General features: G+C 34.3%; 1 protein-coding gene and 2 long non-coding RNA genes across 6 annotated transcripts; all 3 read right to left on the minus strand.

Moving 5' to 3' along the window:
- Positions 1-3,150: 3,150 nt before the first annotated feature.
- LOC112706871 (uncharacterized protein At4g22758) lies at positions 3,151-5,324 on the minus strand. Its single transcript, XM_025758392.3, has 2 exons — positions 3,956-5,324; positions 3,151-3,814 (listed from the first exon to the last, which is right to left on the minus strand). The coding sequence occupies exons 1-2, from the start codon at positions 4,347-4,349 to the stop codon at positions 3,612-3,614; spliced, it is 597 nt and encodes a 198-aa protein (XP_025614177.1). The 5' UTR covers positions 4,350-5,324; the 3' UTR covers positions 3,151-3,611.
- Positions 5,325-18,370: 13,046 nt separating this feature from the next.
- Positions 18,371-25,199, minus strand: LOC112706872 (uncharacterized). Of its 4 annotated transcripts, none has more exons than XR_011864750.1 (4): positions 24,844-25,199; positions 24,652-24,752; positions 24,348-24,528; positions 18,371-18,728 (listed from the first exon to the last, which is right to left on the minus strand). It is a non-coding gene; the product is annotated as an uncharacterized lncRNA (long non-coding RNA). The 4 variants fall into 4 exon arrangements; XR_011864751.1 differs by having other exon boundaries at positions 24,696-24,752; positions 24,844-25,156; XR_011864749.1 differs by having other exon boundaries at positions 24,688-24,752; positions 24,844-25,156.
- Positions 19,141-19,935, minus strand: LOC140174827 (uncharacterized). The gene is made up of 2 exons (XR_011864753.1): positions 19,725-19,935; positions 19,141-19,548 (listed from the first exon to the last, which is right to left on the minus strand). It is a non-coding gene; the product is annotated as an uncharacterized lncRNA (long non-coding RNA).
- Positions 25,200-26,321: the final 1,122 nt, after the last annotated feature.

The following is a 26,321-nucleotide window of genomic DNA, read 5'->3' on the forward strand; positions in this document are numbered from 1 at the left end:
AAAATTGAATGGTATCCAGTGAAAGATCTCATCTTTTATTGTATTCTCTCTCTCATTTATTTTTTGTCTCACTTGTAAAATTAAAAGTAAAAAAGTACATTTTATTCTTTTCAATGACAAAAAAAATGGAAAGGATCTATTTCCGTTGATGCTAAGTACACCAACGATTTGAGATTTTTAGCTCCATATAGAGAGGCACGCGATATCATGTGCAAGAGTGGGCTTAAGGTTCCCGTGCACCTCGTAACTATTAGGAATTTTTTAATAAGAAACACTCGTCTGCTAGAAATGTAATAGAAGGGTGTTTTGGTCTCCTTAAAAGGAGACGGACAATTTTACAGAATCCTTCTTTCTATTCAATCCACACTCAAAATCACATCATAATTACTTACTGTCTCTTACATAATTTCATAAAAATGAACATGGAGAATGCTCCTGAAGAGATAAACATTGAAGAGCCTGATGCTGCTCCTAAATATTGTGATTACATGACCATAATAATATACTAAAATACAACTATTACTAAGTATACTACTGCACCTCATAACAGTACAAAAAAACAAGAACAAAATCCACAAGTCATTACATGACTAAATGAACCAACAACACAGTAGTTACAACCAACAGAAGCACCGACAAGCATTGTGATTTCTTCCTTTCTACACGCAGCTTCTCCTTACATTTGGTAAGCTTTTTTGGTTGTCTTTTTTTCCTCGTAATCATTAGCAACAAACTTTAAATAAAAATTAAATACAGATTTAATAATTAAGAATATTTCTAAATAAAATATAGAATTTATGCAATTCACACATCACCTTTCAATTTGGGCATCTCCAGAATCTTTTGGCAAATGTATGTGGTCTGTTTGATAACATGAGAATTTTTTTTATCACCACATCCACATAGCCCTGCTAACCTAGAAGCAACAGTTTTGGAATTGTCACTGTAGAAAAATACCAGAAATGGAATGCACCACAAATGAATCATTCAATATTTAGGGTTTAAAAATTAAGCACAATCCTTGATCACAAACAGTTTCAGAATTTTTGTCATCCAATCATTAAATTAATCACAAATAGAAAAAATAATTAACGGTAAGGAAAGGAGAAAATCGAACTTACCGAGAATCCATGGAAGGTGTAAAAAATAAGATTTAACATACAACACAATAATATGCTTTTTGAAAGAAAAAATCGGACTTACTAAAAAAAAACGGATTGACTGATTGTTGTTGTTTGAGGTGCATATATATTTTTATAAGACATTAAATACTTTTGATAAGTTGATTTTTGGGAAATTTAAATAACATTGATGTTTACTTGACATAAATTACACATATCATAGTAATATTTGATGACAACAAGTTGAACTATTGTTTTAGTTGCATATTATGAATGTCTTACTTAAAATTACTTGTGTATAGTTGACTTTATTCTTTTTTATTTTAAATAAAAGCAACATATAAAAATATGATTGTTGTTAAAGTTGTAGTTAATTATTTAAGTTGATATTGCATATTTTTTTAGATTGCTAAACAAAAAGTGGATGAGACTCGCAATTTCTTGATTTAATGGTCATCCTTTTATATCTTGTAATAAGTGCTTTCATATTTAAAATTTAACGGATGTAAAATAGTGAATAGAATTTTTAATATTTTTTTATTTTTTTTACTCTATTTGTTGTGTTGAATTTTTTTTTTTTTAAATTAGGAGTGAGTAAAACAAATAAAAAGTAAAGTAGATAATATAAAAATAAAAATATTCCTAGCCCAATAATTTGAGAAGCCCAACAATAAACCAATCTAAATTGATATCCAATAGAAAAAACGGGTCATTCACAATCATACGGGCTCTCATCAGGGTTTTTGACCCATAACCTATTCTACTCTAGATCCATGCAAAAAACAAAAAATAACTCTCTATCATGCCGAAATTATTTACACAATAAAAAAACTTTAGATAATTATCATCCACTAACTTATGTACTTATCTGTTGATTTTCTTGGATCATCATCACCTGATGTCCAATCTCCATATGCAGTTCAATTAATAATCTCGGAACAAAAACCTTTATTGAAATAATAATTTTAAATTTGACTAATTTTGCTTCAAAGTTCAAACCATAAGAATAAGAATAAGCATGTTCCAATAATTATTTTTAACAATAGGTTACAAATAATAAATTTATCATAGCATGGTGCTATTGTAGTTTTCTATTGGTCAAGTGATTATATATACGAATGGTGAAATTTTTTGAGGCACGAAGATTTTTGCAAAAATTGTCCCGAATAAAAATTTAATTATGAAATTTTTTTTAGAGACGGAAGGGGATAAATGTTTTCGAAGTAGTTAGAAATTCGAGCTAATTTTTAAAATTTATAAATTTATTTAATTATCTTTATTAATTTATATCTGATATACATTTTTTAGTCATTTCATATATTATATATATTATAAATTTTTAATTTTCATTTATTTGTATAACCTTTTTCAACTTAAAAATTTCTTTTATACTGTTATTTCTCTTGTCATTCTCCCTTCTTACGCATCATACGCATCATCACTCGTTATTCTTTTCGCTTTTCGCTATTGCGTCTCCCACCTCGTAGAATGTTTTTATATAAAATTTTATTTCTTTTATAAAATAAAACTTATAAAAAATTAAAAATTAATGATTAATCAGAATTATTAGAGAAATAAAAAATAGTCCCAATAAATATATTTTATTTTATCTCATGCATTACAGGAATTATTAAACTTGTAAAAAACAAAATCCTCGATTCTTTTAACACGCTGAAAAAAATGGAGTATCTGTTCTATATTTTGTCATGGATATCTTAGTTTTGGGCACCTATGCTGTTTATTCTTAACTTTGTCTTTACTATCTAGTTCCATGTATCAATTATCAAAACTTCTTAATTGTTCATGTCTTTAATGACTTTACGGAAATATCTTTATTATTCAATCCAAAAATGTTGTTCTCTCATTAAATTGTTATAATTTGATTACTTCTGCCTGATATGCTAAGTTATCCGAATGGTGTAGCCTCTTGTACTCAACTGCTGAAGCTATTCTGCTATTGTTTAGTAAAGCTCTTAAGTTTTTCATAAAGTCATTGATAAGAACAAGATCTTACTGTTTAAGCAAATTATTTAGTTCAACACTCTTTGACCTGTGATGTGATATTTTACTATTACAATATTCTTTTTTTTTTCCAAGTATATATCATATTACAATAAAATATATATCATACTAACTATTCCATCTGGTCACATTTGCTTTACAATTTGCGTATATGAGATATACCCGAAAATAATCACATATGCAAACGTGCCAAGACTAATACATTTTTTCTATTTTGGATTGGCATAGTCAGGACCTAAGCTCAAACTCTCTACTCACTCAATAACGACCTATATACATTTGTAAATGCAACTAATAATACTTTTAACCTGCCATTCATTCTTGAAACAAAAAAAAAAAGTAGTGGATTGATCAATTTTCAAAACAATAAAGTATCCGAACGGCAACTAACCAAGAATATATTCATATATAGATATATAATTTTGTTTCCATGTCTTCATGCGGATAGGATCATATACATATCGTCTATCACAGCATGAAATGCATGAGCTTGAACCAACCAAAGGCACCACCACCGTTAACCTCCCTCACTTTTCCGGCCTCCTCGGCGCACGACGCATACGTCTTCGTCACACCTCCTTCCACGGCAGCGCCACCGTGAGTCACCTTTCTCGGACACAAAAAGAAGCTCCTAGATCCAAGTTCTATCAGCTTGCCCTCCCTATTCAAACCTTCATAAAACAACCAAAATCACCGAAATCAATTTCCAACCAAAGTACAATAAATCAATCAAATTAACCTAATACTACTAATTAATTAAGGATTATAATATAATTAATCATGGAAATCATAAGATTGATGATGAGGCTCACTTTCTAAGCTAAACTGAGAGTAATGAAGGTCGAAGCCGGATGGTTCATCGGTCGGCAGGACCGGACGGCGGCCTTCCTTCACGAACTGGCGGACAGCAGCGGATATCAGATCGCCGACGGTGGATTCTGGCCTCATAAGGAGCTGAACCGGCGCCACGCTCCCTAGCAACGTCACCTTGAGGAGAATCTTCGGCGGTTGACGCGGCGTAACCTCCGGTGACACCACAGCAGCGTTCCGGTATGAAATTAGGTCCGGCAAGGTCCTCGGGCGGCGGAGTTCGGCGGCGGCTTGAGTCATGGCGTTGTGGCTGTGGAACGATGAGGATTTATTGGACAACCTATTCTTCCGGTGAGTGTCGATCTGGCCACTACGGTTGCTCTTGTGACTCGGCATGGTGGTTACCGTATCGAATCACAGCCCCTCAAAGAAAGAAGAAGGGAATATATATACACAAATTAAAAGAGAGGGCTATTTGGTGTTTTTTTTTTGGATAATTGGATTACCTCAGACGGCGGTACCTAACGTATCTGAGGCATGGGAAGCCGAGAGCTATGGAAGAGCTTCGGCTCTGTGGTGCACGCCGACCCGGAGATATCATAACATGTAAGGGTACAATTGTAATTACGCCGGGCAGCGAACGGATCCAAATGTTAAATGGGAATGATTGTTGTTATGAAGAACCAAGCAGCTCGCTCTCTCCCAATTTATATGCCGAATAATTATAATTATTATAAATTAAAAAGAAAGAAAAGGAGCTAGTTTAGTTAGAAGTTGTTAGTAACGGGGTAGCCGGTTATGGTGGGAGACTGGGAATAAGGGTTAGTGAAACCGGTTTTGGTGGAGGGGCGCGTAATGCGGATTTGGATTGGGACGGGAGAGTTTTCCGGTCATGTTTAATTTTGGGTGGACACGTGTGTGGCAATTATTATTATATTATTAGTAACAGTTTAAGGACGTTAAGAAACTGGAAGGAAGTTGGACGTGGAGTGTTGTGGAGAGCGGAGAGTGGAGAGTGAGGCCAACTTGGCTGTCTCCGTGCCGGCCGGAGACGGAGTCCTTGGAGCATGGCCTAGTTGTTTGGTTTTCTTGTCATTCCACGGTTTTTACATGTGTAACAATTTAACATGAATAATACTTAACTCCATGGATTTTTTTTTTTGTATTTAACCCTAAATTAAACACTCCGAAATCTTGATAATTTATCTAGTTTTACCAAATTCATAAATTCAATTCACGTGTAAAACGGATGCCTAATGATTCTAGTTGTATACATGAATGTCTACCAAACCAAACTTAATGATTTTTTTTTTAGAGTTTATAGTTTATGTATGTTTATAGAGTGAGATTAATATTAATATAAATTAATAATATGGGAAGGGTTTTTCCTAAAACGTGGGAAACAATAGACCTAGCAACAAATTATTCAAATGTGACACCGGACCAGACGACAACCGCGTTTAGAATGATTTAATTTTCTCAACCCTTAATAAGCACCTGCCACCCAAATTGAGCAATGTTTTTGTTTATGAGTGATGTATACATGAATACATCCCTATCCATGCCCTTCTATTTGTCAAGGTCCACCGACTGCTGCCTCCTCAATCATTCATTAGTCATGTTTTTGTGAACCAAAACACTATTGAGTACATATTTCATATCAAGATGTAGTTACATATTTAGTAGTGTGCCTTATTCGAATTTTAAGGAAAGAAGTTAGATAAAAAAGGTGGGAGGAAAATCGATTTAAGTCATCGATCGTCATGTCTATCAAAAGCGGAATTAGATAAAATATTAAAGGGTCAAAAGTATTTATACAATAAATTAAGACTAAAATAAAATTTTAAAAAAATTAAACTAAAATTTATACATATAAAAAAATTAAAATTAGGAGTATCACTCCATTTTCTATCACGTGGCTCCGCCCGTGATGTGTATGAATGGCCAATGATGAAAAGAGGAGGCATTGTATTTAAGCAATTAAACTAAACATCTAAGCCTTTGAGTTTAATTATTTTTCAAAAGATTTAACATATTTTTCTTATTTCATATAGTTATTTGAACAAATATAAATGCCTAATGACTGTCTTATATTTAACATATTTTTCTTATATTTAATTAGTGTATTATGTTTTTTTTAATACTAAAAATAGGGATTCAAAATATAGTTTTTAATACTAAAAATATGTTTTTTTAACATATTCAAACTCACAATAAGATGCAGTCGACTTCACGTGAAGTTGATAACTGAGAATCGTTATATTATTTGACTAATTTTACTGAGTTTTCACCCAATTTAATAGTTTTTGTTCTGTGCATAAAAGTGATGAAACTATTACTTTATCTTTTTCATATACATTTAGGAATTAGGATAACCTGAAATTTTAAACATAATTATATAAAAACAATAAATATTACTCTCTTTTTTAAATATTTTATTACAACTGATGATTTAATAATATTGTAATTCAGTAGTTATATAAATAAAAAAGAATAAAAAAATTGATGATAATCACAGAAAAATACATATTAACAAAATAAATAAAATTTTGATAAATATCAGTTTTATAACACAAAAAAAAAAAGATTTTTCAATTAGACCTCTCAAACGTTTTTCATATTACACAAATTAAAGAAGATATAAGTAGTATGCATCCAAAATAAAATGTGAGAATATTTTATATTTTAAAAAATATTTAATACATACATACTAAAAATCATTCATCATCATCATATATATATATATTATTTTTAATGTATATATTTTATTTTTTAAAATTTTTTTATATTTTAACTTGTATTATATATAATAATAACGCGATCAACTATTAATTTTTGTGTGTACATCAATTTAGCGCCTTGATTAAAATAAAATAAACATATAGTATCAGGAAAATAATTGATTGGGGCCAAAATAAAGGGATAGGTTAACGAGGAATCTAATCTGTGGTTGGCATTATTTGTTATAATTATATATTAATTTATTTTGGCATCAATGATTAAGTTGCATGACTTCAATTCATATCCTATGTACAACTTTTATCGTCGTTTCCAGTGCAGGCAACAACTAAACCAATAATGTTTGAAAACAACAAAAATAAGCTCAAACAGTTTAAATATAATTATTTCTCTTAAGATTACTGTAACTAAAAATGGTGGCCAACTGGTCCAGCATGGAGAATCGTCAAAGAAGCCAAGTGATGACTTAACCTTCCACCAACACAAGACATGTGAGATTGTGAGAGAACTTAGAAGATAAGACAACTTATATAGTTGAGTTATGCCCTTCTTCTCTGTCTTTGAGCCCATTTTTGGAGTGTGAGTATATTTTATTATTATATGGTTTTGCCATGTAACCTTCTTGATTTGAACAAGTTAAGAGGCTTGTGTTGTGGTACCAATATAATTATTAGGCCATTTGCCCATGTTCCTTACACGAGTTCTCATAAGGTCCCATATAATTGCTTTTGGCCACATAGATATAGATCTATCTCAAATTTTTCTAGCCTCATCTCTATATCATGCATATGCAAATTTTTTAGTATACATACTATGATTTTTAAATATATTTTTAATGTATATAAGAATAATACATTGATTACGTGCACGTATCATTTTTTTTCTATACATATTATGGATTATTGCAAAATTAGTAAATAATAGTGGGTAAACGGTATTTTTTTATCATAATAATTGTCTAAAAACAAAAGAGACATAAATTTTAAAAGAAAAATAAATAGTTATTGATATATGATTAAAACAGTTACTTGAATAGACGGGATTATTTTTTCATTAAACAAATAAATTTTAACTAATAGAATAAATATTTAAAGGGTTAAGTACGATTTTAGTTTTTAAAATATAGGTTGAAAATTATTTTCGTTTCAATTTTTTTTCCATACAAAATCATCCTTAATAAGGTTTAACTTAGTTTTAAAATCGTCTTTCGAACTAAATTACCCTTCTCCTTCTTTACCAAAATACCCGATTCTTCTTCTCCATTTTACAGCAATACCCAATTCTTCTTCTCCACACAACAGCATCTCTTTTTATTTTTCTTCTTCTTTAACTAGAATTTCAACTAAAATTTCAACAATGGCAATATAATTTCAACAGGAACAACAAAATTTTAACTTACGGATATCAACAAATCAAAACAAAAAAGTAGAAGAATGGAATAGAATCGAAAGCAAAACAGAAACAGAAGAATAATGAAATCAATCAGAATGAAATTAGAGTCAACAACAACAATATGATTAACAAAATCAACAAATCTAACAATGCAATTAACAAAAGAAACAGAAGTAGAATAATAAACTTAATTAACAAAATAAAAAACAAAAGCAGAATAATCAACTTAATTTAAAACAGAATTAGAACCTAACAGTGAAGAGTAGCGGCGATTTAGCAAGAACGAGGAGTAGCGGCAAGATCCAGCAACGAGAGCGCGAAGTAGCGGCGAACTATGAGGAGCAGTGGCGAGCTGTGACGAACAGCGGTAACCAGCGAGAGGAGGATGAGCAGAATAACGACCCAGTAGATTCCCTTTTTCCCTCGCATGATTCCCTTCTCCCCACCTTCTCTTCCCCTCTTCTTCCCCCCTTGTGTGATTCTATTTCCCTTCTCATCCGTCTTCTTTCTTTTTTTTTTAATAATTTTTTTAGTTAAGGATAATTATTTGGTAATAAAAATTAAAATTTTGATAAAAGTGACGATTTAAAATTAAGTTAAACTTTAAGGATAATTTTGTATAAAAAAAATTTAAAATAAAAAAATTTTCGACCTATACTTTAAGAACTAAAATCACACTTAACCCATATTTAAAAGATCGAGTAAAAGACAAATAGGTCCCTAACCTTTTAAAACGGAGACATTTTCGTCCCTCAAGATTGGAAAATACATTTCGATCCCCCACGTTTTAAAACTGCTGACAATTATACCCTTCCGTCCGTTTTAGGCCAAAAAGGGCAACGGAGCCAGCTGACATGGAGGGACAGTGAATGACATGGCCGTTACACTTGCTGAGGTGGATTAGGACGATTTTTTAGTGGACAAATTCGTCCCTTAAGTGCCAAACGACGCTGTTTCCACCATCCCCCAAATTTGAAGCTTCACAATGCCCATAACACCCAAGAGTGACTCCACATATTACCGAAAATCCTATCAGAACACAAACGCCCTTCTCCCTCCAAAAAAAGAACGACTTCCAGTTGAAAGGGGTGGTGTGGTCAGTGGACGTGGTTGTTGTTGAAGATCATGGCAAGATTTGCGTGGAGAGGAAGCTGCCATCATCTACAGAGGTAAGGGTGATAATGAATAGTATGTATGTTATTTAACTGAGAGTGCATGGGGTTGGGATATGGGGTGACTGCATTCTTTTTTTTGGGTAAAAGAATGAGGAAAGCTATGTGAAGTTAAATGATTTCGAAATTCTGATTAGGTAGGGTTTAGGGTCTGATTTATGTACTTGTGCACAATGCAGATGGATGATATGTTTGTGGTACCTGTTTTTCACCACGGAGGCCGTTTTGGTAGAAAACCCAGTGGAACCCTTGAGTATATAGGTGGAAAAGTTGATAAATTTCAGAAGATGGACTTAGACTTCGTGAATTTTGGGAATTTGGTGACATTGTTCAAGGGTTTGGGGTATGCTTCATATAGGGCTGTGTATTGGTTTGACTCAACTAGCAGTGATCTTGAGGCTGGACTGCACATTCTGAGAGGAGATGCAGGCATCAATGAACTTCAAGAGAACAAGATGAAGAATTCAACCACGGATTAATTCTACATATACTTCGACCATCCCGTTGATGAGCCACAGATAGTGGAAGAAGGGGCTGCGGCAGAAGCAGGGGTGGAAGAGTTTGATGACCTTATTGATGTGGACAGCATCATGAGAAAGCTCCAATCACACCATCCAAAGAAGCCGATGGGCAAGAATGTGAGGAGGATGAAATGTATAAACCTCCTACGACTGACTCAGAGACTGTTTCAGATGAGGACTGTTCCAGTGTTGATGAGAAAGATGAAAGGATGAGAAAAAAAGAAGCCTGAAAGAAAAGGACAAGGTTCTGCCAAAGAAAATTGCAGTGTGAAAGAAGGGACAGGGGCAGAGTCAAGTGGAGTTAAAAACAATGGTGGAGTAAGGAGTGCAAGTGGTAGTGCTGCCAAAGGTGATGGGCCTACTGTGAGGACCAGAGGAACTGCCAAGCCCAAAGAAATTGGGCCAAGAGAAAAGCCCAAAAAGACCAGGCCTGCTGCGAAGCCCAAAAGGAATGGGCCTAATGCAAATCAACAAAGAAGTAGGCCTGCTGCACATGCTGAAGAAGTTGTGCCTACTGTGCAACACAGGAATATGCCTCCAATTGGACTGTATGTGAGTGAGGAGGTTTCAGATGATGATGATCCGATTTATGAGTATGCATCAGAGGAACTTCACACACCAGTGTCTTCAAAGGATGAGGGAGATATGCATGAGTTTCCATTTTTTAATGAAAAGTATGGGTTCGGAGAGGGTAGGTTCGAGATTGGAACCAAATTTGCAACAATTGATGGGTTCAAAGAAGTGGTAAAAGATATGTTTATTTCTGAAGGGAGGGAATTGATGTGGATAAAAAATGATAAAGAAAGGGTGAGGGTTGGCTGCAGGGGTGAAAACTGTCCATGGCTAGCACATTTATCCTACAACAAACATTGTTATGTTATCAGGTAAAGACATACAAGGCAGAGCATACATGTGCTAGAGACTTGGGCAGTAATGCTGCTGATCAACACTGGGTCAGCAAGAAAGTGGAGAAGAGGATGGCAAGTCAACATCATATGACAACAAATGAGGCAATTGACTTTCTTAGAGAAGAGTTCAATCTAGTGTTGCATCCGAAGATGGTTTACATGGTAGTGAAAGAGGCCAAAGAGAGGATTATGGGAAATGAAAAAGAACAGTATGGGAAGCTTAGGGACTATGGCATGGAGATCATTAAGAGTAATTCGGGCTCGACTGCAAGAGTAGATGTGATACCAATCCCTCAATCTATACCTGTGTTTGACAAAATATATATCTGCTTTGAGGGTTGTAAGCAAGGCTTTAAGGCTGGATGTAGGCCTTTCATACATCTAGATGGAGCGTTTTTGAAGACATACCACAGAGGCCAACTATTATCAGCAGTGGCACAATATGCGAATAACCAATTCTACGTAGTGGCATATGGAGTTGCAAGATCAGAGATGAAGGAATCATGGAAATGGTTCCTCACCTTGCTTCAGGAAGATCTGGGTGATACACATCAATTTGGTTGGAACTTTATGTCCGACCAACAAAAAGTTAGACTTTTAAATTACTGCATATTAGTTTAGCATGTTAAGTTACTGCATATTAGTGTAGGATATTAATATAATGCATGTATGTGTTAGAAATTATATTTCTGCATATTAGTGTAGCATATTAAACCACTACATGTATGTGTTTGAAATGGAATTTACTGCATATATGTCTTTGCAATGGATATTACTGCACAGTAGTGAATGAAATTTTGAATACTGCATATATGTGTCTGCAATTGAAGTTATTGCATATTACTGAATACAATTTAAACTGCTGCATATATGTGTATGCAATATTATGTGTTGGTAGGGTCTGCTACCAGCCTTAAAGGAGGTAATGCCGAGAGCACATCATCGGAACTGTGTCATGCACATGTGGAAAAACTTCATAAATAAGTTCAAAGATATGCACATTAGAGACATAGTATGGGACTGTGCTAGGTACACCACTGAACCAGAGTTCAAACAGACCATGGAGAAGCTGAAGGGGGTGAATAAGGCGGCATGGGAGTATCTGATGAGGTTTGAATCAGCCACTTGGGTTAAGGCTTTTTTCAGTCATGGCCCCAAGGTGGATAACCTAACTAACAACATGTGCGAGGTATTTATGCAAAAGTGGTTAAGTACAGAATGAAGCCAGTTTTGACTATGTGTGAGGAAATTAGGTGCTACTTAATGCCAAGAATGACCAAGCATATTAGGCTGTTAAAGCACCATAGTGAAAAGCTTGCACCCGTTCAGGAGAAAAGGTTGCAGAGGCAGATAAAACCCAACAGCAGGTGGATTGCCGAGTGGATGGGAGATAACGAACGAAAAAAATTTCAAGTTAACAGAAAGCATACCAAAGTAGATTGGATTTGATCAAACACATTTGTTCATGCAATGTTTGGCAACTGATTGGTATATCTTTAATTTTGAATGATTTTATTTAAGGCTGATCTAATATAATTTTAGGTAATATGTTTTGAATGATTTTAAGGCTGATCTAATATAGTGGTATATAATATGTTCTGAATGATTTTCTTTAGGGCTGATCTAATATAATACTAGGTAATATGTTTTGAATGATTTTAAGGCTGATCTAATATAAGGGTAGAAAATAAGTTCTGAATGATTTTAGGTCTGATCTAATATAATGCTAGGTAATATGGTATGTGATTTTGATTCAGGTATGCCATGTATTCACGGTACTGCTGCAATTAGAAAGAGGCATGACCAGGTAGATGATTATGTAAATCCCTGGTTATGTATGGAATCTATTCACAAGACATATGCACATTGCATAAAACCAGTTTCAAGTGAGGAATTTTGGGTAACCACTGACCAGCTGAGGCCTGCTCCACCACCCATCAAGTGACCCGCAACAAGGATCCTGCTGAAGCTCAAGTTCAGGGTGACAAGCTTAAGAGAAGCTTTCAAGTGACATGCAACAAGTGCAATAAGAAAGGCCATAACTATAAGACCTGTAAGACAGCACCTAGCAACCCAAACTGGAAACCAAAAAAGAAAAAAGCTAAGAAGACTGATGCAAACACACAACCCTTGGTGCTGCTGCCCCTTTCACAATCAGCCCCTCAACTAGAGGTATCTCTGCTATGCTTTAGGATCGATCTGTACATTTTAAATTTTGTCAGTGGTTACGATGTCATTATAACTTTTTTAAGGACTAATTTGTCCATGTTGTTTGGTTGCTGGATCTATGTTGCATAGGATCAAAGCCAGACACAAACTGAAAGTTTGGCTGAGAATATTGCTGTGCAAGAGAAGTCTCCAGTAAGCCTCCCCCCCACTCCTAAATAATACACTCATAATGCCAATCACTTTACTCTTCTCCATGCATTTGAACAACTGAATAATTCGGTTACTTTTGCAGAATCATGTTATCAGCCAAAATACTGCAACAACAACACCATCTGCTCTAGTCCAACCTCCATTCAGGCCTCCATCTTAGCTGCCAAGAATGGGGCAACCCAAAATTCCAGCTGCTGCCTCTACATTCAGACCCAAGCAGACAATCAGAAGGCCCCGAACAAGTTCAAATACACCTTCAAATCCAACACCAACTCCAACCCCAGATACAACCCAGACTCAAAGCACCAGTGCCAGTGTCGCTACATCAGAGGAGACCTTGAAAGTCGCTGGCAGTGAGGCCATAAGAATGAATTTCATCCCAACTCCTGAATCCAACAATCAGAAGAACTGAACACTACTGAATGAATTTATGTTTTTTTGTCATAGTCTTTAGTATGAATTAAACAACACTGTCTACTTATGTAGTTTGGCAAACTTGTTTATATGCCAACCACATGTTTTGTTATTTTGTGGCAAACCTATGCTGTTATGTTTTGGATTAAGACAGATACATTGTTGTTTATATTTTGGTCATAATCTACGCAGAATTACTAGCTTATATAATAGTTGATTCATAGTAAATTTTTTTCTTTTTCAACAATGGCAATTTTCATTGAATAGCCAACAATAGCAATTTTCATTACATCATCAATATTGTACATCAATTCATCATCCTCACCACTTTAAGAAACATACAGCAACAACAAAAACTACACTAATCAAAACAATATGCCACATACTCATTTTTTTCTCCTTCTCCATACATAACAGTTTTCTCTCCAACTCTTTCATTTTTTTCTCCAGTTCCTGACTTCGCACCAGTTGAATTTTTTTCCAATTCCTGACTTCGCACCACATGATCTTCAACGTCTACACCTCCAACATCATCCACAGCACCCAATGCTTCAGACTCCATGGCCCTAATTTTTTTCAGGTGTTCATCAAACCAGACAAAGTTTCGACAACACCGTTCTTTAACCTGGAGCAATTTTTCAGATAACGCCATAATTAGACACAGAATACTCTCATCCAACTACTATCAAAATAATCGCTCACCTTGAAAAATGGACACCCGAGAAACATCCTATTGGGATTAGATGCTGTTCTTGACTTGTAAAGAATGGCATAAACGCCGCAGAAGCACTTCAGCGCAACTCCATCTCGATCACAACCTCCTACCACAGTGCCTGAAGATCCCCATCCAGCTCTTGTGCATGAAGAACCCCCCTCACTCATCATGGACGATCGCACAAGCAACGACCATGACTTCCCCCTTGCATTTGGATGAAATAGGACTCACTGGTGGAAACGGCATTGTTTGGCACTTAAGGAACAAATTTGTCCACTAAAAAATCGTCCCAATCCACCTCAGCAAGTGTAACGTCCACGTCATTCACTGCCCCTCCATGTCAGCTGGCTCCGTTGCCCTTTTCGGCCCAAAGCGGACGAAAGGGTATAATTGTCGGCCGTTTTAAAACGTGGGGGATCGAAATGTATTTTCCAATCTTGAGGGACGAAAATATTCCCGTTTTAAAAGATTAGGGACCTATTTGTCTTTTACTCTAAAAGATCCAATTATCAACACTAACTTGACATTGGCTTACACAATCAGAGCCTCACTAACTGGCCTGGGGATACTTCATGTGCAAACCAAATTTAACCAATAGAAAAACAAGTTAAAGTTTGTGAGTGTGGGGTATTCCACTCAAATAATCTTATTTAATGGAGATAAGGTTTGGCAAGTTTAGAATCTCATGTCTGGTCTTAGGTGAGATAAGTACATGATTAGACCTTAGTGTATATATTATTAGTTAATTTTTTTTATATGACAAGTTGTTTTAATTCGAGGAGGGTGCTTCAGTGCTTGCCTCTGTTTAGGGACAGTTACAAGATGTATAACAAATAATGAACTTATTGCCATGTTACAATTACAAACGGGACAAACATGGTAGGGGCGCAAGGATGCGAAAATGGCAGCCACAAATTATTTTAATTTTAGTTTCTGTCTTTTAAGGAAAAACTCATTCACAAAAGAGATTAAATATAGAATGTACCATTAAAATCCTTAGCAGAACATGAAATAATGAAACATTTTAACAAAACATAAAAAAAAGATAATACTAATCTTGAAGGAGAGAAAAACAAAGTTAAGAAAAAAACAATAACTATATATATAGTTATAATTTATGAGTAATGTAATATAGTCGGTAAATATTATTATTTTTTGTTTTGACCAATAATAATTTATATACACTCATTTTTATAAAAATTTTACATACAAAAAGTATATAGTTTAAATTTATATTTGACAAAATTTTTACACCTAAATTAATACAGTTTTATGTTTCAGAATTTATAAATATAAATTAATAAAATTTATTTGTTAAAGACAATTTAGTATTTTTATTAATTAAATAATGATAAAAATACTAAAAATTGCTATAGCTAATATAAAATTTTCTCATAATTTATTATTAATTGCGCTTGATAGGTATTTATATATCTAATTACGTTGTTAGAAATTAAATATTGTATAATTCAATATACATATTATTCTTTGGGAGTTTGAAAAGACAAATCAAGAAGCCACTTGATTCACTTATTCAATGGATGAACCATCACTCCCCCATGCATCCCCCCAATAACCCCCTTAGCTTTCTCTCTAATCTCTCTCTCTCGCTCTCTAGAACAAAAACGGACATAGATTCATTCAATCTAAGTACCATATGCGTATTAATTAGGTTGTCTACTTTTAGGATTTTAGCTTGCTTAAAAGTTGAACTTAAAACATTTGTCTCTCACCAACATTTCGATTGAAGCTAAGAAATACTATCTTTATTCTTTTAACTAATGATATATATATAATTGAGGTGAACTTCATCTATAAAAAATAATATAATTTTAAAAGCCTTATATTTCTTTTTTTTTATAAATTTCAAATATTTGATTCCGGTTATTTTTAATAAGAGAATAACTATATATACGGTGTCAATGAAAAGAAACATGAATTACTTTAGAAAATAATGGTTTGCTATTATTATTTTCCTCATATGATAATGAACAAATTTAAAAATTTCCTCTCCTTTAATTTATATGATTTTTGTTGTCCCTATATATATCAGCAATAATTCTTTCGCAATAATATATTATTTGCTCATATTACGTAAAAAGTTATATATGAAATCAACTATATTTATATATAATATATCAAATATATATAATTTAATTTTAACACATTATTAATGTAAAAAAATTTTACATATATATTTAATTACGTAATGTTATATTAATAAAATTAATTATTTTTTATATTAACTGCATATATATATAATCATCCAAAAAAAGGATATAATTATATGATAATCCATCCATTAAAATTAAACTCATATATTACAACTAATTCTTAACATGTATGTATCACTTTTAATATTCAGTTAATACTCACAAATATCTCTTTCCACTACGAACACAATAGCCTCCTACTCTTAATTAATAGTAGTATATCGCAAAAAATCTCTTCCCACTGCGGGGTTGGAAATACAATAACGTTAAATTTAAGGATGTATTATTTATTGCTTCCATTGAATTAGTATTTTTAATTCTGACGCCTTTTGGTTTAATTATCTTCTTAACTTGGGCATATTATTTAATTTATAAAATATCTTAACTTTCATCATCATGACGTTACTTATATATAAAACAAAACATGAAACTTTTATCTTATAATTATTGAAATGTATTGTTTAAGAAAGCAAATTTTCACAGGTCACTTTTCCCTTTGTAAATCATTTCGAAGTGAGTGGTGGGTGCATATATATAAATATACATATAAAATTAGATATTACACATATATATTAATGTTAAGTAACAAATCTTGCCACTTTGCCAGTAGAGAATGTAAATTACTAAATTATATATTATGCATACGCATGCTCATAGGTTAGTTAATTACCAATAGCTAGCAAACCATCCGTTTATGCTTATTAAGTTATCTTGGTGACAGAAATGTTTTTGGCCCTATGTGTATAATGTTACAGGACACATGTAATGAGCCAAAGTTAAATAGACAACTGATATTTTATTATAGCTTGATGCATGTATATAAGTATATTGGAAGATCGGAGATATTATGAGTATTACCCAATTTTTAAAGTTCGTCGGTTATTATATATAGTCATTCAGCAATTGATATAGATTTAATTATAATTCATGGGTTTGATTCTATTCAATTAAAGAAGAGACGCATGCAGATGTGACCCTGTGGTCCTTCAAGTCAAGGTGTCAACCAATATAGTTTATTTGGATAAGCTACTTGAAAAGAATGTGGTGTTAAATGGCTTGAAGCGTTCGTTTTGTGCCACACTTATCGTATAAGCTGACCCTTCTCTATTTTAAAAGTAGTACTAAGACGACTTTCATAATTAAGAGGAGTAATAATGCTGTTTATCAAAGCATTTTTTCCCAAAAGAAAGCAACATTTATGAGAGGACCATTTTTGACAGTGATATAGGAAAACACAAGCTAAGCTAAGGGGCACTTTTGTCACAATGATAATAACTGCATACTGGCCTAGTGGCACAATCTTTTTCACTAAACCCTAACTATATATTCTTGTTAAATTTGAATCTTCTAAATTTTAAATTTGTACTTTGGAGAATAAAATGTGATCTTCTATCCTTAAATGATTTTTCTCTCATATTTATTTTTGGTCCCACCTATAAAATAAATGATAAGAGATCATACTTTACTCTTTAAAGTAAAATTCAAACTTTAAAAAATCCAAATCCATTCTTGTTACTATAAAATAAAACTTTGACTAACTATTATCATTATTACTACGGTTTTGTTAGGTATACAATGACTTTTCTAAGCAATATGAACAATTGGTTCTAAAATTGACCCAATAAAATAAAAAAATAATCCACTCCCAAATTACCTTCTAAACTTTAATATTTAGATAACCATCCGCACACCTAATAAATTGAATATCCGACGTATCTATTGTTCATAATGTTTAATATACATATTCTTTTTATATTTAATAAAAAAATTTATTTTTTATCTAATTATATTATTCACCAAAAATTCTAATAGCCAACAAAGCATTAATCATGAAATAAATAAATAAATTGAGTGAACATGAACAAAACTTAACATTTTTTTTTTGGACGGAGAACAAAACTTAACATTATTCAAGCTATTTCTGGTACAGATGAACCTAACTGGGTTTTGGTCACAATTATCAATACAGGTTGAAGGGCCCAATAGTATAAGCCCAAAAACTCTATTAGTATTTTCACAAGCACTTTTAAAATAGTTGATCCAAAACAAGCTTTTTCTCTCGTTAGGAGAGGGTTTTCTATCATGAGGAGAGTATCTCAGAACACTGAGTTCTGTTTTCTGAATCATTGTTCTATATAATGTAATCTAAACCAAACTGTCTCAACAATCACCAGCTATATAACCAATTCAAATCACATTTTCAGATATTCACCTCCACAAAAATTAATCTCAAACCCAAAACTTGTCCTTGTCTATAACCATCTTACCTATCATGGCCACCTGACCTTCAAACACCACAAGACCTTGCTCATGTTGGTTTACCTGTCGTATATAAACAATGGTCAAGCATTATATTATTGTTTGAAGTAGATGTCAATCTAATAGCATTAAACGCATAATATCTCAACTCTAAACACTAGGAATAACCGTCACTCATAGCATTCTCTCTTCTAATCTACATAACCTTTCATTATGGTCAGACCAAACATGGGCACTGAACCCAAAGAAGGCACCACCATCACCCTGAGCACACAACCAAGTCCCGGGTTTAAGTTGAATTGTTTCAATCTGGTTGGCAGAATCATCACAGACAGAGACCTCAAGTTTAGAGCCATCAAAAACTCTATTTTGGGCATGTGGGGTAACCCAGCGATGTCTCAATCTCAGAAGTAAAGAGGAACAAAGTTCTCATTAGTTTTAAGGACAGCAGATTAGGAAAAAGATTTCTCAACAATGGTCCATGGAACATAAGAGGTAATCTGATGAATCTTCAACAACGGTTGCACAGAGAATCTATTCTTGATGTGAGCCATGACCACATGGAGTTCTGGATTCAAACTCATGGCCTTCCAATTGAGCATCTAAATAAAGAAACGGCAAAGACAATCGAAAATTTTATAGGAATAGTGGGAGAAGTGGAGGATCCTATTAAGAATGGAACCCTGAAAATAGACTTCCTATGCTTCAGAGCTGCCATCAATATAACACAGCCACTCCAGACAGGATTTTGGCTCAACAGGGACAACAAAGCCAAGATATGGATCAGCTTCAAATATGAGAGGCTCCAAGATTGCTTTTGACTCAAATGCGAAATCATCGGGCATGAAAAGAAAAGTTGCAGCAAGCCAATAGTCATGGCATGCTAGGATCCAACAAAACCCAGATACAACAATAAGTTAGCAACTGAAAGGGCGAGATCGCTAAAAACAGAAGAAGATGAAGACAAATGGGAACAACAGCTCAAGGAATAAGAGGAGGCGCGTGAACACCACACGAGAGATAAGGAAGGTGGAGATAGTCAAAGCTCAGAAGACGAACCTAAGGACCAGCAGATATTAGACATCCCAGATATAGAGATCTCATCGGGAAAAGAAAGATTACGAGAAGGGAAGAAGATTGGCGGCGAAAAGATGGAAGAAGACAAGGAAGTAAGCCCACTGGTACAAGGAAGTGGCTCAGAACTTAGAGAAATGTGCCTTCTCAACGTTCTCCGAGGAACTCTGCAAAACCTAAAAGAGACAAAAGGAAGGAATGTAGAAAGGACAAAAGAAGTCACACAAAAAGAGAAAATGGGTGGTGCTGAGGAAGAAAAGATAAAAGGAGCTAATTCTAATATTGGGCCATCTAATTGGGTCAAGCCCAAAGATGGTCTATCTAGAGAAGAGAATACAATAAAAAAGCAAGCCCAACAAGAATTTATCAACCTCCAGAAGGCAAATGAAATGGGCTCAACCAAAATGCCCCCAAGTGGACTACAAGCAAAACCAACCAACTCAGTGGGCCACAACACACGGTTTCTTCCTTAAGAAAATGTTAACCAAGCCGATCTACTAAAAAATCAACAAGAATCATGGAAGCAACATTCAGAAGATGTAGAAAGGAAAACTGAACTTGGACTAAAATGGGCCATGAGAGAAGAAGTGGAGAAATAGATCGATACTGAAAAACGCAAGGAGAAACAATCTTACAAGAATGAAAAAGGGCAGATTTATTATGTTGAATTGGCTTTAGATGAAGAAGCAGAAGAATCAAAGGCAAACAATCAACTCAACAACAACTTGAAGATATGGGAAGAAGTCTTGAGCATAGGGATGCAATATAACCTGAAAATCAAAAGGAAGAGAGATGAAAGTGGAAGAAGGAACATCACAGAGTTCAGCGGGGAAGGAGATCGGGAATCAAGGAACAACAAAAGGAACAAGAACCATATTGTTCAGGAAGGAAGCAGCAGACCTAGGGCAGAGCAAGGAATAGCAACTACGGCTGAGGAGGCGGGTCTAATCATGCCCCCACCTCAGCCATGATTATTCTAAGTTGGAACTGTCACGGTGTGGCGACAGCCGCGACAGCTTCCGAATTGAAAAACCTGTGCAGTAAGCACAGGCCCGCCATATTATACCTTATGGAAACTAGAGCTAAGGAGGAAAAATTAAAAAAAATTGCAAGAAAGTTTCAGTTTAAAAATGTCTTTTGTGTAGAATCCCGGGACTTGTCCCGAGGTCTATGTTTGTTATGGAATGAAAAAGTTAATATTTATGTCTACTTATGGTGTCAAAATTTCATTCTTGTAGATATAAAGAGTAAAAATGATCCTGATTGGAAGTGTTGTTTTGTTTATGGCAATCCAATTTTCAAGCATAGAAGAAGAACTTGGCAAGTATTAGGTGAGTCAAAGGACATGGTAAATGAGCCGAGTTGTTTCATTGGGGACTTCAACGATATTCTCAATCAAGATGAAAAAGTTGAAAAACACCCGAAGCCGCCAATCCAAATAGAGGAATTCAGAGACTTGGTGAACAAAAAAAATCTCATGGATTTGGAGCTAAAAGGGAGTAAATTCACTTGGTTCAGCAACCCAAGAGATAGTGTCGTAACAAGAGAAAGGATAGATAGGGCTATAGTTAATTGAAAGTGGAGACAAATGTTTAATCATGCCAGACTCACAGCTCTACCGGCCATTTTATCGGATCACTGCCCCCTTATTCTGGACATGAGGCCGAACCAAAAAATTCCAGGACTCTTTAGATATGAATCGTATTGGGATGACAGAGAAGATTGCAAGAAAGTAATCAAGAAAAGATGGAATGAAGGAAACAACAATGGAGATGATTGGAAAAATTTGTTAGAAAAAACAAAGAATTGCATCAAGGTCCTTAAGGAGTGGAATAGGACTAACTTCAAAAGGGCTGATAAGGATATCGCATGGTGGCAATCTAAGATTCAGTCACTTCAAAATTCTCTTCACAACCCACATCAGCAAATTCTTATCAAGGAGGCAAAGGAGAAAATAAAAAAGCTATGGAGTCAAGAAGAAAAATATTGGACTCAAAGGGCTAGAATCAAATGGCTCAATTGGGGAGATCGAAATACGACATTCTTTCATGCTTCTACCTTACAAAGGAGGGACAGGAATCGAATTGATAGGCTGTGAAACAATGAAGGAAATTGAATTCAAAAACAAGAAGATATTTTGAGATTAATAGAAGAGTATTACATGAGCCTATTCACATCAAAAGAAAGCACCAACCTGCAGGATTGTATCAACGAAATTTCCAAGAGAGTGACTGAGTCTATGAACAATGATCTCTTGAAGGAAGTAACAGAAGAGGAAATAAAGCAAGCAGTCTTTGGTATGGATGGTACAAGAGCACCTGGACCTGATGGACTTAGTGGCCAGTTCTACCAGAAGCACTGGATTACTATTCAAAAAGATGTGTGTGCAGTGGTTAAAGATTTCTTTGAAAAGGGCCACATTCCCAAGAAGATAAATGAAACACAAGTTGTTCTTATCCCCAAAATTAAGCAAGCGAAAACGCTTAATCATTTGAGACCCATAAGTTGTTGCAACTATATCTACAAAATCATCTCTAAAGTTAAGGTGGCGAGGCTCAGAAGCATCATGGACAAGGTCGTTTCTCCCATTCAGAACGCGTTTGTTAATGGAAGAATGATTCAAGATAACATCATCATCGTTCAAGAAGCTTTGCACAGGATCACTAATACAGGAAAAGACTCCTCACAAGATTTAGCCATCAAGCTGGATATGAACAAAGCTTATGATAGGATGGAATGGACTTTTATTGAAGAAGTTCTCAAGGCGTTAGGATTCTACCAAAAATGGGTTAAGCTTACCATGAAGTGTATCAAAAGTGTGACATACAGGTTCAAAATTAATGGAATTCTATTTAGACAGATAATCACGCAGAGAGGTCTTAGACAGGAAGATCCTCTTTCACCTTATCTATTTATCATTGCTGCAGAAGTTTTTACTATCTTAATGGATAAAGCGCTTAATAGTAATATGATATCTGGGGTCAAACTAGTCCTGAATGTTCCTATCATTACACATTTACTATTTGCTGATGTCTGCATCATTCTTTCAGGAGCTAAAGAGGAGGAAGTGTATCAGCTAGTCCAAATACTCAATGTGTACACCTCAACTTCTGGTCAGGTGATCAACTTGGAGAAATCTGGAATTACCTTTGGTAATCAAATCCCAATCCAAACCAGAGTCAACATAGAGGAGATCCTCAATATTCCAACTTGGGACAAACTGAAAAAGTACTTAGGGTTACCAGCTCAGTGGGGAAGATAAAAAAGCAAGTCCTTAGATTGGATAATGAAAAAGGTGGACGGAAAAATTGAAGGATGGAAAGAGAATCTATTAAATCAAGCGGAAAAGGAAGTGCTCATCAAGGCTGTCATTCAAGCGATACCAACGTACGCCATGAGTATATTAAAGTTTCCTAAATCATTCTGTAATAAATTAAGTGCAAAAGTGGCTAAATTCTGGTGGAGAGGTCAAGGGAAGGAAAAAGGAATACACTGGACGGCTTGGACTAAGCTTTGCACGAGTAAAAAGGAGGGAGGATTAGGATTCAATGACTTCCATCACCAAAACACAGCACAACTGGCAAAGCAAGCATGGAGAATTATTAAAAATCCAGAAGTTGTCTGGGTGAGACTTTTAAAAGCCTTATACTTCCCTAATTGTGAGTTTTGGGAAGCTCAAAGTCACCGAAGAGGGTCTTTGATATGGAATAGCATTCTGCAGGATAGAGATTTATTAAAGAGCAAAGCTAAATGGAACATAGACCAAGGCAAAAGAGTCAAAGTGTGGAAGGATAACTGGATATATGGTTTGAATCAACCGCTCGACAAAAAAAACAATGAAGACTTAAGAGTGGAGGATTTGATCTCAAGTTCAAAAGAGTGGGACCAAGCAAAAATTAAAAATTTCTTTCCCGTAATCATAGCCGAAAAAATCATCAGAACTCCAATCAGCAGAATATCAAGACAAGACAAATTGATTTGGCCGTACCGACAAGATGGAAACTACACTGTTAAAACTGAATATCATATAGCAAAAAAAGAAGAAGAGGAAAAATACTCGAAAGACAAGCCCTTAACAAGTACACCTTTGGAGGATCTTTGGCTAGGAATTTGGAATATGAGAACTCCCCAAAAGATTAAGATGTTCTTATGGCGAACAATCCATAATATTCTCCTAGTAAAAGCCAATTTGATAAAAAAAGATAACTAACAGTAATCTATGTCCTATTTGTATGCAGGCGGAGGAAACCACCGAACATGCTCTACTTCTATGTGATTGGACAAGAGCAGTATGGTTTGGCTCGCAAGCTCAATGCACACCAACAAAGAAAAGCGTAAACTCAGTCGGGATGTGGCTACAGGAAATGTTTAGAAAGTGCAACCAAGGAGGTAAAATAGGAGCAAATCAAATGTGGAGTCGAATTGGTATCACAATGTGGGCAATTTGAAAAACAAGAAATGAAAAAATTTTTCATGACACAGAACCTGATCCAAAGTCTACTATCAACCATGCAAAAAATCTTGAACTAGAATATTTCAAAGCAACAGAAAAGAAAAATAAGAAGGAAAATAATAGCACCAATAAATCAAATAGGAGAAGGACAGTACCTATAATCTGGAGATCCCCTCCTCAAAATTGGCTCAAATTGAATACGGATGCAGCCTTCTCCAATGACACAAAATCAGGAAGTATAGCAGTGGATAACAGCTATCATAGATTGCAATGGAACCCTCATGGGAGGGACAACTTCAAAAATACAAACGAACTCCAGCATTCTTGCAGAAGCAACTGCTATAAGAGAAGCAATCATTTTAATAGAAAATCTCAAAATTGAGAATGCAACTATTGAATCTGACTGCTTTCAACTAATTCAAGCAATCAAAGAAGAAAACACATTTTAGGAAGTAGAACCAATAATTCAAGACATTAAAGCTATCCAGAAGAGACTTCTAAACTGTGGCTTTTCTTGGATTCCTCGAGAAGGGAACATGCTAGCTCACACCTTGGCTTTTCTGAAATTGCAAAATTAACTAACCAATCATTGGCCATCTAACCCGCCCAAACAAATTGCAGAAATAATTAGAAATGAGAAGTTGGGCTTACCTTCCCATCATCAATGGCGCCATGTCTGAGACACTTCAGCGTTGGATTACACAACGGTCTCTAATGTTGCATCCTGTTTTCTACTCAAGCTCAGAACCAAGTTGCAGCACCCCCGACTTTCCGCGCTAATTCGTTCACACTCTGAAGCGTGGTGCATCTAGTCTCGTGCTTTTACTCCTCGAAGCAGACCTATAGTTTTGGTTGGTCTATTTGGTCTCTTGTTTTAGCGTCAGTTGTGTTTTTTTTATAGTAGTGTGCTTATTTGTGTTTTCTTATAGAAGTATGGTTACAGTGGAGAGAAAGCAATTCATCTGGATAGGTAGGGAGCTAGTATTAGAATTTATGTGTCTTATTTTGGGTTTGAGAATTTGTTGGATTTAGTTATTCAACCCGTCCAAACAAAAAATAGTTGATCCAACAAAAAGTAAAAGGCACTCCCCAATTAAAATTTTTATTACTGATTTACTAATTTAAATTGATTTAATAATTAATTTATTATTCTATTTAAATAAATATGATTTATTAATTTATTTAAATAAGTATTATAAATTTAAATTTTAAATTATACATATAGAAATTTATTAACTATAAAATTAGAGAATAATGTCAAAAAAAAAAGAAATACAATAACCTGACATTCAACTTAATTAGTGGGGCAATAATAATATAGTCACAATTTAGGAAATATTATTATTAATAAATACTTCAAGCCCAACTAAAGGGGAAATATATAACACAAGATCTCAAGGTACATAACTAAAAAGTCTAACAACAAAAATTATATATTGATACATAAATCAATTTTATTAAAATATTACATTCATAATTGGTTTGTATTATAACATGCCATGTTGATTATCGCTAACGATTTTAATGAGTGGTAATGGATAAAGTAGAGTAGGGTTTAGATTTAATTTTAATTTTATTTGTTGATTGAGAAAATTTTAACTATATTCTACTTGTTTTTAATTTGTGGATATCTGATCTTATTCGCGGATTACAAAAAAAAATGCAACATTATTATATAATTTGATAATAATCAATTAATGATCTTCTCATTAGTAACTAAGAATTTTTTTCATTTAGTGAGAGGTTTTTGGTTTACTATCAACTTGAAACATATTTTTATATAAGTATAAAACATATACATATTAGGGTGCGGATTAGTCGGATAGGATTGAGGCTACCCGACTTGCAGAAAAACCCTACCCTACCAGTTGCGGATCGGGTTGACAATCATACCCGATCAGATTGGGTCGCAGTTGGATACCCGCAGATAGGGTACATGCATGTTGCCACCTTTATTCAACTCGTGTATATAAAAGTGAAATATCTAATATATCTCTTTTAAAAATTGGTTTCACTGGGTAGACAACGAAAAGTCTGAACAATGTGAACAACGGAGTAAAAATTTGGCCCAATGAAATAAAAAAATACTCTGCCCAAATTACCTAACAAAAAATCCCATTTAATAATTC

Source organism: Arachis hypogaea, chromosome 8 (genome assembly GCF_003086295.3).
Source record: "Arachis hypogaea cultivar Tifrunner chromosome 8, arahy.Tifrunner.gnm2.J5K5, whole genome shotgun sequence".
Classification (NCBI taxonomy): Eukaryota; Viridiplantae; Streptophyta; class Magnoliopsida; order Fabales; family Fabaceae; genus Arachis; species Arachis hypogaea.